The sequence below is a fragment of the Tachypleus tridentatus genome, chromosome 6 (assembly GCF_004210375.1).
Source record: "Tachypleus tridentatus isolate NWPU-2018 chromosome 6, ASM421037v1, whole genome shotgun sequence".
Lineage (NCBI taxonomy): Eukaryota > Metazoa > Arthropoda > Merostomata > Xiphosura > Limulidae > Tachypleus > Tachypleus tridentatus.
In genome coordinates, this window is record NC_134830.1 from 1,800,424 (window position 1) to 1,812,401 (window position 11,978).

The 11,978-nt window shown below is 34.4% G+C and overlaps 2 protein-coding genes across 4 annotated transcripts in view; both read right to left on the reverse strand.

Annotated features, from left to right (window-relative positions):
* The window catches only part of LOC143251827 (type I iodothyronine deiodinase-like), a 35,104-nt gene extending 30,700 nt beyond the window's left edge, over positions 1-4,404 (reverse strand). Inside the window, exons 1-2 of the mRNA XM_076503066.1 lie at positions 4,264-4,404; positions 3,791-3,900 (exon numbers count right to left, since the gene is read on the reverse strand). Of these exons, the coding sequence (XP_076359181.1) occupies positions 3,791-3,900; positions 4,264-4,290 (137 nt within the window). The 5' untranslated portion in view covers positions 4,291-4,404. The remainder of the gene's footprint in view (positions 1-3,790; positions 3,901-4,263) is intronic.
* Positions 4,300-10,424, reverse strand: LOC143251825 (type II iodothyronine deiodinase-like). Of its 3 annotated transcripts, none has more exons than XM_076503063.1 (4): positions 10,293-10,424; positions 9,274-9,404; positions 6,328-6,509; positions 4,300-4,450 (listed from the first exon to the last, which is right to left on the reverse strand). In XM_076503063.1, the coding sequence occupies exons 2-4, from the start codon at positions 9,361-9,363 to the stop codon at positions 4,300-4,302; spliced, it is 423 nt and encodes a 140-aa protein (XP_076359178.1). In that variant the 5' UTR covers positions 9,364-9,404; positions 10,293-10,424. The 3 variants fall into 3 exon arrangements, with proteins under 3 accessions (XP_076359178.1, XP_076359179.1, XP_076359180.1); XM_076503064.1 differs by lacking the exon at positions 10,293-10,424 and adding an exon at positions 9,621-9,759; XM_076503065.1 differs by having other exon boundaries at positions 4,316-4,450; positions 6,350-6,509.
* Positions 10,425-11,978: the final 1,554 nt, after the last annotated feature.

The following is an 11,978-nucleotide window of genomic DNA, read 5'->3' on the forward strand; positions in this document are numbered from 1 at the left end:
TACAAGAACAATTACTGACACATCTACACAATGTAAATATATTTGCATAGTTTGAGTATGGGATTTCATTTTATGAAGAAAATGAACAACATTCAAAACAATTTAATCAAATTATATGTCGAGAATAAAATATATAATTAATACAAGGAGAAATGTTTTTACCTGAAAAATATTCATTCATTAAAAAAGTAAAAATTGAAATGACAGTTTTACAATTATTTTCTGTAATCCAAAAGTCACTTCAAGCAGAGACACCTGGTGCCTGTAAGACTATCAGGTGCTGATCGCGTGTTCGGTACACATTAGGACCAGCTCTTCATAAGTATCACGCTCCATGTGCCTCAGCTTGTCATGAATTTATGTAGTTTCATAATTTAAAGATATAGTTCAAATGTTAGACTGAACAGGTTACCTCAAAAGAATACCTAGGCCATGAAAAAAAGGTTATTTATGATTTAACATAGTGTTGAATGTCATAATAAATAGTAATTTAGAAGAAAACCACTAAAGTTACCTGAAGGACATAGAACAACTAGTGTACATTCAAGTCTATTCTGTGAAGTTAGATATGTTTAAAAGGTAAACTATTTCAGCTTATAGGTAAACAGATCCATAAATAAGAAAGGATTAACCCTACAAGAAGTTGGTAATGAACAAAACAACAGAATGGATACAGATGGAAGTCATCTTGATCTAAGCTTTCAATTTGGTGAACTCCGAAGTGGAGATGAGTGACAATGAAAACTTTAAATGTAACAACTGTATAATAATTTGTTTGTTTGTTTGTAAATTATCTTTTGAGTGAAGCACTAAGACAAATTTATAAAAACAACAAGTTGGTTAAAAAAATTTAAAATGAAAGATTGTAGAACAATGAATCACTTTATAAACGTTACAATAACTTTAACATAGGTTTAACATACAATTTTAATAGAATGTAAAGAGAACTTAATTATTATTTATTTATTAATTTCGTTCCTGTATTTCTGCAACCATTCTTCGACTTCTTTCACCTGAAATGAAAGGAAAACAAACAATGTAACACATTTTGAAGAGAACTTTGTGTGACCATCAATGAATTTTATCTTTAAACAACCGATAAGAAGATGTGATATTTTGATAACAACGAGACCTTTTGTTCTGACTGTCTCTCATAATTACGTTTTTTAAGGCTAGCAGTTGGAAGGTTTTTTAGAATACCTTGTAAAGAATTAGATACAAAATCAATATCATAAGCATGTCTAGCAAGTTCAGGGGATATTGAATGTACTGTTCTTAATAAAAGTTACAATGTATCTTAATGTTACTTCTACACAGGAAATATGTACTCATGCTTTACGGGGTTGATTCTCCATTATCATTTTCTACAGCAAACTGAATGGTAGGTGGGGAACAGATATTATTGTGACCAAAACTAATCCATTTATACGTGATAAGATTTAGGTTGTTTCCTTACAATGGGTTGTTTTTCGTTAGGCACGAACAACACGCCCCCCAGTGGCACAGCGGTATGTTAACGGACTCGCAACGCTAGAAATCGAGTTTCGATATCCCTGTTGGGCAGAGCACAGATAGCCCATTGTGTAACTGCGCTTAATTACACACAAAGCAAAAAATCGAAGTAACACAATGAGTTGCCTATACTATCCACTACAGGTTACAAAAATCAAGGTTTTAGCGCTGTAAAAGGAGAGGTGGATTAGTGTTATGTTTGTTAATAAAATTCGTAGCTGTTATAACAAAATCACTCACTTTGTAATCCATGGGACCAACTCCTCCTTCGTAAACAATTCTTCCTTTTTTTATTATGTAGAGACGTTCAGGTAAGGCTGCGTAACTTTTCTTGGCTTCGTTAATCATTGAATCTACCAAAGAGGGCAGGGCAGTTCTTCATTCTCCAAAAGGAAGAGAGCTGCTTTAATTCTTTCTTTTATTGACCTGCAAGAAGAGCAAGGACATCATGAGGTTGGATGTACCAGCTTTTATTTGTTCTTTTCACCGAGACAAATCATTAGTGTTCACACATTGTAAAGATAACCATTTCTAGGAAGTGTTTGTTTACTTGAGGTTTTTTAGAAAGTTACAATATCTAACGAAACTGATTTTCAGTCTACACTATCTTTTATTGGATGCAGTTATTCGAAGTTTTTGTATTTTTAATCACAAGTAAAGTTGTGTATTATATGTACTACGTGTAGTTTCATTATCTTCTGGCAATATGTCCCTACCATGTTTAGGCTTCTGGAACTGAAGAGAAACGTGGGGCCTTGGCTCTATATTTTTTGGTCCTCTGTTCCATGTTATGGTCACAGTACAGGCTATATCTATATTTTTATGTTACAACGCTAAAATCAGGGGTTCGACTCCCTTCGGTGGATTCTGCAGATCGCCCGATGAGGCCTTGCCATAAGAAAACACACACACACATCTGTATATTTATAAGTGCAAGTTGATCTAGGCCTACGTGACTGCACGGGTGTACTTATCCTGCCATAAACACTGTACTTTTAGTTCTATCGTGTTTACAACGATCATGGACTTTTCTTATTTTTGATGCTAGGGACGGCTAGCACAGATAGCCCTCGAGTAGCTTTGTGCGAAATTCCAAAACAAACAAAACAAAACATCCTTAATTTAGCAATGTAATACAAGAGGAAAGGCAGCTAGTCATCACCACCCACCGCCAACTCTTGGGCTTCTCTTTTGAATGAACGTAAGGGTAATAATGGAAAAACTTGTTTATAATACTAAACTAATGGTTGTGAAAAAATAAAATCGTTATTCTGAGCGCCAGTGGTGTGACCAATGTTTTGTTATGTGGTTTATGTGCGAATGTGTGCGAGGATATGGCGGAGTTATGTCGAAAGTGTATAAATACGATTGTTAGTTTTTATCGTGTTGCATTAAATAAAGACGACACTAATTATAACTAGATACAATTGTTACGCTATTTTCTTGGTCGTATAGGCTTTACTAGGGTTCTCGTCCACGTGATTTCAACACGCATAAATAAACAATTTGTAATGTATAAGTATTCCAGTATTATTATTATTATCGAGTAGTTATACATAAAAGAACCAATAACACTCACTATAATTACGTATTTAACAATGTGTGCGATATTTTAGAAATACGTATTCAATGTATTAATATATAACAATTTAATTTACATAACTCAGTTCTGATAACAGTTCCTCACAAAGTCAAACAAAAGTTCAATACATAAATATACTATGTAATATATTCATCAAAATTATTATGGTAAGTCCAACCTAAAATATGGGCCCCTAGTGATAACTAATTGTTAAATTGTCATCACATATAAAATTCATTTTTTTAAGTCACTATACATATGATGTTTTGTTCATACGTTGTGATGTTCATTACTGCTATTCAATTACAGTAGCCGAAACGTTGGCGGTGGGTGATATTGATTAGTTTCCTTTCTTCTAGTCTGTGTTCTAAATTAGAAACAGTTAGGTCATACAGTTAACATTTGCACAAAGATGAAGCCACAAAAGGACCTGATATTTACTAAATCTTTGGGGCATCTTGCCGGTTTAACTTCTGCTAAGACAAAGAACTAGATACCATTGAGGGACCAGTTTCCTTTTATACCGAAGTTAAGGTCCCTTACCATCCCCAATAGCTCAGAAAGACATTTCTTAATACTCCATAACAACCAACATAACTTTGAGAAGAACGTAAAAATTCGTTTGTAACATTACTAATTAATTGTTAATTCGATTAACGTTACTAATGGAGTGACAGTAAGTTTCTTGTAACTTACTTGTGAGTAGATATGTCAAAGTTACCATCAATATCTCCACTGTCAGTTGGATGAGCTTCAGCGATGTAAACTGTAACGAAATCGGCCACCTCTTGGAACTCATCAATTAGCTATTAAAATAATAAGTATTATTATTATTATTGAGTTAATATGCATTTCTTTAAATTATGGCTGTTGATGGTCAAACTTGAAAGATAAAGAATCAAACACCGAGTTAAAATACTTAATACAATCTCAATATAGTTTTATCTTCTACTTAACTAAACGAGAATCCTAAAGAATTCAAGGTTATTTTTAAAGGAAACGGTACTAAGAACAGAACTACTTACATGATTCTATGCTTACAATTCAGGATTTGATTTTAAAAAATATTAACACACCTTGATTTGTTTTATTTTACTTCATAATTATAATGTAATTAAAACTTCTGTTTATATCTCATTTTTCCTAATAATTCTTTGAAGTTTCGTTACCTCGATGAACTCTTCTAAGGCGACCATAAACGGTGGTCAAGTACAACTGCCGAAGTTTACCACAAGAGGGCGATCTGCTTTCATAAAATCAAGCAGAAAACACGACGACTGGTCAACTGCATTCAGGAGTTTCGGATTAGGCGCGGGTTCATGTAATGAAGCTGTTTTGAAAGCATCTCTTAAGAAACTGTGAAGGAAAGGAAGATATACTTCTAGTGTAGAAATACCATTTACATAGAATATTGTTTTAAATGCTAGGGAAACAAAACACGCACACAAATATGAAATGAAACCAGAAGTGGTTGGAAAGCTCTTTCCACAAGCGATGGTCAACCAAAATTGGCGAAACACCGAAACGCTTTAGGATTATCGAAATGTACAGATCCATTCAGAAGTGTGGTTTGTCAAATACAATGCAGGAAGTGACCGCCGTAAACGGTCGACAGACATAACAGTTCGCAGTACATGCAAGGTTAGCTTTTGTCATGAGAACAAAACATTTGAATCTTAAATTTCGTTTATTTAAGACAGAGTGACAAGTACAGTTGGTTTCTTGAAGTATTTTTACAAGTGGTTTTACTTGTACTGAATAGTGTGAAAAGCATGTAAACAAGGTTGATACGAATCTTCTCTAACACAGAATGAACATCTTGAAAAGTGAGAAAAGTAAACAAGTTTGTCAGAAATAATGTAGATGTGGTTAGAAAATAAGGATTCTTTATTCGAGAAGAAAATCATTATGTTCGCTGTTCAAAAATGCAGTTATTCTGTTAATATACAAGCATGGTACAACCAGTTTATTATTAAAACAAGTTATATTTTGCTACGTATAGTTATATTTGTAAGAGACTTACTGTTGTATGTTCAGTTTAGTGCCTAAGTTTGAGGGTGTAGTTTTCATATATTCTTGACTGTGTATTGCAAAAGTCTCGCCTGTTCTCAAAACGTGTAGAGAATTCTCAGAAGAAGCAACGATATTTATTTACAAAAACACATTAGATCATTGTTGCAAAGTGAACATTGATGAAGGTTCTAGAGACTTGCATGATTTGTATAAAAGTAACGAGCCCAGAGAAAATTATTGGACAGCAACAGTGATTAGAGAACATTAATGGAGAAAATATAGAATTTGAACAGGAACGTTTTTAGATTTTGAACACTACAAACCGTTCAACTTCAGTGAATTACGTCGGACGTTAGAATTTCTACAAGAACATTAAATACCTTCATCATCACTTGTTGTGGGGCCGATCAAGAAACGGCAGATAGCTAGCTTAAGCGTAGTGTGACACTATTATTCAGAATTAATTTGTTCGTCTCGAGACTGGGGTGTAGATAAAATAGTTAGTTCTAGACCGGATACAAGACTCAGGGGTTCGATTCACCTCGGTGAGCTCAGCAGATAGCTCGATATGGCATTACAAAAGAAAACACACACAAACACATAAGACTCAGTGTTGTTTTTACGTTTGTAAAATTCGTGTATATAAAGTATCTTTTCTGATAACTCTTAGTAATAACTGATATTTTAAATTGTATTATTTTTTATGTTTGTACAGTAAAATATATTTTTTATTAAAAAAAAGAAAATTGTGTTTGTCAATCTTGTTGGCAAATAAGATTAAGTTAATATATTAACATTTCATTCACCACTAACCTGGCCCGGCATGGCCAAGTGGGTTATGGTGTTCGACTCGTAATCTGAGGGTCGCGGGTTCAAATCTCCTTCGCAACAAACATGCTCGCCCTTTCAACCATGGGGGTGATATAATGTGACGATCAATCCCACTATTCGTTGGTAAAAGAATAACCCAACAGTTGGAGGTGAGTCGTGATGACTAGCTGCCTTCCCTCTAGTCTTACACTGCTAAATCAGGGACGGCTGGCGCAGATAGCCCTTGTGTAGCTTTGCGTGAAATTCAAAACAAACGAAACCAAAATTCCGCTTATTTGAGATAGTAATACGTTAAAATATGGAAATAATAAATCGGAGACTCGTAAGAAATAAATTATAATACGTAACATATTACGTATACGTCATACGAAAGATAATATGAAACTTACATATGAAAATAGCTTCTCACACTGTTCGATGAAGTGGTATATTTGAAAATGCCTTCTTGAGAAATATCAGTCTTCTTATAAATAACCTTCGTATTGTTTGCCAACGTTTTCCTCAGGCTTGGAAACAGGAGCACCCCGACCTTAATAAGAGCCACTGTGGACACAAACAATAGCAAGCGAACCTGAAAATATACAATAAGTGCTTTATATCGTTGTGGCTTACACTGTGCTAATAGATAAACTAGTGATTTTAAAGAGAAGCTTGTCTTTGAGGGATTAACAGAAGAACAGCGATGATTTTATTGTGCACTCTAAACCTGGTCTATAAGGGATTCAGGGGAACAGCGACTATTTATTGTAACCTAAACCTGGTCTTTGAGGGATTACCAGCGATTGTACGTTGGAATATGGTAAAGTAATTTACGGCTAGATTCCCGAGTAAGCCAAACTCAAAGATACATAGATCGTATTGTTATTTATTTATAATTTCTATGGAAGATTGATAGCGATAACGTTACAATCTGATTGGCCTTGAAGAGCTGAAATATTTGAAGGTATAATATAATTACGAGGTCATCGAAATATCAACAGATAGTTAAACAGATACTGAATAAGCTAGTTTATATTCAACTGAGTAGTACAAAACAATTACGTTAATGTGGTGCAGTTAAAATCATTTTGATATTTAGGCCTACTAAAGACAGTGTATGACTGTTTAAGCTATTAAAAACAAGATAAACTAATTTAGCTTCACTTACATAGTCAATGCTTCGAATTATTGTTAAGCAGGATAATAGAACCCGTTAATGAAATGACAGTTAAAACAACCACCATAATTCACCAACTTCCATTATATATTTCAGTATTCTACATCTAGAAAAACAGTATGGACGGCGTTACGAAGGGTGAGGTGATTGAGAGTATAAATCTAGGCCACGCATTTGAAGTGTGATAGAAGGAAGGGGTCTCATCTTAACTGTATTCAGTATTCTAATAACAACAGTTGCAGACTGATTTTTCTAAAGATATTTTACCTTCCATTTAAAAATCGCATTTGGAAACATTAATTATGTAGAGCTTTGTTTCTTAATTAAGAATAAATTATTTTACAGTTATTGTGTAATTATGTTTTTACTAAAATGAACACTTCATATGAAAATAACAGTTTATAATTAAACACATCGCACGGTTTTAGATCTAAGTACAATTGTAGAATTAAAGTTCAAGTACATGACAATCTTTTTAACGTACTCCAACTTTTCTTATCTGAAGGACAGAATTTAAAAAAACAACATCTCAAGGACATGACAAGTTTCAGATATGATTTATTCTAATCAAGGCCGTTAATATATTGGTTGTTTCGTCGAGGTGGCCTTACAGTTGTTAAGTGTTTGTTCAGTTGCTGTAAGTACTAACTGGTTGCCATTAACGTAGTGTGTAATTTAAATCTACAGCAGTGAAGAAAGTTTCAGATAGATATATTTTTTCGGACATCCAGATTTGTTCCGACAAAACTCTCACTTTAGATTTGTAAGTCTTGCGAAAGACTACGTATTATTAATTACAAGGTTTAATATATAGTAATAATAATTAAAAGCTCACCTCTGTTCACAAGACACCACAAATATTTTATTTTCCCACGAAGAAGGGTTAACAGAGAACGTATAAAGACTATATCAACAAAATTGTTTAACTTTTTTTTTGACAACTTTTCAAGGCGCTGTCGTAATAATCGATATTGTTTGGAAAGTTTAAGTATTTGGTAAAATGAAGAATGAAAACTTCAGTTAACTACATTCAAAACACTATTACTTTAGTTGCATTTTTACACGTGTTCTCCTGAAGTGTACAAATAACACTCGCTTGCTTACTTTCACCCCATCTTTCTCTATTGAACAAACATGGGACCCGGCATGGCCTGGTGGTTAAGGCACTCAACTCGTAAACCGAAAGTCGCGGGTTCGAATCCCCGTCACACCAAACATGCTCGAATTTTCAGCCGTGGGAGCGTAATTAGTGACGACCAATCCCACTATTCGTTGGTAAGAGAGTAGCCCAAGAGTTGGCGGTGGGTGGTGATGACTAGCTGCCTTCTCTTTAGTCTTACACTGCTAAACTAGAGACGGCTAGCACAGAGAGCTCTCGTGTAGCTTTGCGCGAAATTCAAACCAAATAAACGAAGAAAGATAATACATACAGAGCAGAATTAAATGACTTATTTCTGCAAGCAAAGAAACTCATTAACATTATGATCAATTATAATAGATTAGTTTAATTTGTATTTCACACTGCTAGAATCGCTTACCTAAATTGTAAAGAAGGTGCTAGTCATTAGGTTACGCTCACTTCCATCGTATCTCCTAAAACAATAAAACTACATTAAGAAACGCCTGTAATAATAGATATGTCTAAATATTTAATATTATGGTAATGAATCGGTGCATTTAACGTGAGCTTTATATTATAGGTTACATGTTCACTTATTTTCTTAACGTGAGCTTTATATTATAGGTTACATGTTCACTTATTTTCAACATATAATACGGTTCGTTTGTTTGGTTTGTTTTGAATTTCACGCAAAGCTAGACGAGGGCTATCTGCGCTAACTGTCCTAATTTAGCAGTATAAGTCTGGAGGGGAGGCAGCTAGTCATCACCATCCACTGCAAGCTTTTGGGCTACTCTTTTACAAATAGTGTAATTGATCGTCACTTTATAACGCCTCTACGATTGAAAGGGCGAACATGTTTGCTGTGATGTGGATTCGAAGCCGCGACCCTCAGATTACGAGTCGAGTGCCTTAACTGGTCATGCCGGGCCTACGGTTCGTTAATCACTTCTTATGTATCACGAAAAAGCTTCACTTATACAAAATACATTCGTTATCAATACACCCGTTTAAACATCGACCAAAAGACATTTTGATATATACAGCGCAATCACTTACCGCTGCTATTGCCAACTTTACTATTCTGAGGTTTCCCAATCTTCCTCCAGGGCGTTTGATTTTAACAGAAAGTAAATCCAAGCTTCCCATTTTGTCCCATAAAATAAACTTTTCTTAAACGAGTTTCCTTCCTAAGATATCAAAGTAAATAGAAACTCTAGAATTTATAAAATCACTTCAGTTTACAAATCAAACCGGTTGGAATAAAAATTAATTTAAAAACTAGAGATGACTAAACACTACTGAGTGAATTTAACACAGTCAACGAAAAATACACAATCACAGAGAAAAAAGATTAAAAAATATTTTAGTTTTAACAAAAATAAAACAATTTTAATCGATTTTACTGTATTGTACTTGAAGATTCAAATAAGTAGTGAAAGCTAACGACTATGACTATCAAAAATCGACGACAGGTTCTCCGTAAGCCTTTTTGGTTAAATATTCTTCAGGCCCCGAAGGGGTATGGAAAATAATCAGGGACTATCAGTAACCTCTGCTTCTCTTCACCCTACTTCGTGCCCACTTGATAAACAAACTGCATTAAAAAGTCTCCATCTCGTAAATAGATGGAGATTAAAGGTTATCACACGACGTGTTTTTTCAAATTGACAGGAAAAACCAAGTATTACATGCGAACCGAGAGCAAAGTTCACAATTCAAAGTTATAAAAGATAAGATGAGAACTACTAGTATGCCAAGGTGATGGCTAGATTTGAATGTTTTAATACGTTCCCTGATGTTTGGTATGATTCTTACTTCATATAAATAGTCAGTGAATTATACTTTGGAAACCGAAATATTGTTACTTCATACATTCGATCCAATAAACGAAGTAATGACTGTTATCAGATTGGAAATATATTATGTCTATAAGGAATTAAACCACCAGTTTTAAAATTTACCACAAAATACAGTAACGATCTACTACTCAAAAACAACACGCTTCCTAGCACTAATAAAAGGATATGGAAACATGCTCATTGTATTACCTATAAGATAAAAAGTTAAAACCTTACCCTATATACAACGACACGTTCTTTTCGTTTTGAAACCTTGTCTGCGAGTTGAGTGTGCTGATTACCATATTCGTAGCAGACTGTTCACGTGACCTGTGTCGTCAGGGTTACATATGAAATCGTAAAGTGTAAAGTATTTATAATGTTTTACAATTGAGGAAAACTGGCAGTTGCTAAACAGGCTCTAAATTATGTTGTGCTCTGTAATTTCAAACATTTAACTCATTGTTTAAATGTATATGTAAAAACGGCTGGTATGAATTGAGAAAATTTTATGTAGAGGAGCGAACAACGTTTCGACCTTCTTAGATCATCTTCAGGTCCACAAAGAAAGAAAGATGTAACTGACCGATAGCTGACCACTTGTTTGAATAGGGTCAAATAATTGAGTGTAGGAATGTAGAGGGCGTGCTTATTAGATGTTGGATTATATTTATTAATATAGGTATAAAGGCGTTCCTTTGTATTGGTTTATTTTGGGCTTGAGTTGTTGTATAAGTAAGGCTTCTTTAATTTTGCGTTTGTTTCTTCATTCCGTATTTGGGTGTTTTTTTATGGTTATTTTGTGTTTATTTGATTTGCAGTGTTCGAAATCACAATATAACCACAAAAACACTAAATAAAGAAACAAACATTTAGCGGTCCGATTCCGCTTAGGGAAACCTAGTAGTTAGCCAGATGTGGTTTTGATATGTAAAATCGTACATATTGAGCAAAATGTCTTATTTTAAGTAAGATTTCGAAACAATAATTTCAAATATGCTGAAGGTGATTAGTTGTTTAGAAAGAAGTTGCTGCAGTCATTCTAATGACACAATGACCCCACAAATGGAGACTCAATCTTAACCAAGATGAGCAGATTTGGAATTTGAAAAATTTAAAACTTGACAAATCAGAAGTTACTTCCAAAGAAACTTCATGGGAGTCTATTAGAGACATTTGGAGTAACATATCAAAAAACACTTTGAATAAATAGATGTCAACAATACCTCAAGCACTGTCTACAGTTTAGAAAGCAAAAGGTTGCAAATTAAATATCAACTGTTTGCTGAAGTCAAGCGCTTCCACAGAGTTTGTTGCGCTAAATATGAACAACTGGTTGATGAAGTCAAGCGCTTCCACAGAGTTTGTTGCGCTAAATATGAACAACTGGTTGATGAAGTCAAGCGCTTCCACAGAGTTTGTTGCGCTAAATATGAACAACTGGTTGATGAAGTCAAGCGCTTCCACAGAGTTTGTTGCGCTAATTATGAACAACTGGTTGATGAAGTCAAGCGCTTCCACAGAGTTTGTTGCGCTAATTATGAACAACTGGTTGATGAAGTCAAGCGCTTCCACAGAGTTTGTTGCGCTAATTATGAACAACTGGTTGATGAAGTCAAGCGCTTCCACAGAGTTTGTTGTGCTAATTATGAACAACTGTTTGATGAAGTCAAGCGCTTCCACAGAGTTTGTTGTACTAAATATGAACAATATTAAAATGTTGACGTTTGATGTAATTTACCTTCCATTGTTTTCTAAAAGTAGTCTCAAATATAATTTTTGTCTTTGTTATAACACTTCTGCAAAGTCCTGTACGGGATCGAGTCGCAAACTGAGAGACGCTGAATCGAAATCCCGTCCCACCAAACATGCTAGCCCCTTTCAACCGTGGGATCGTTATACTGTGACGGTCAGTCACACTAT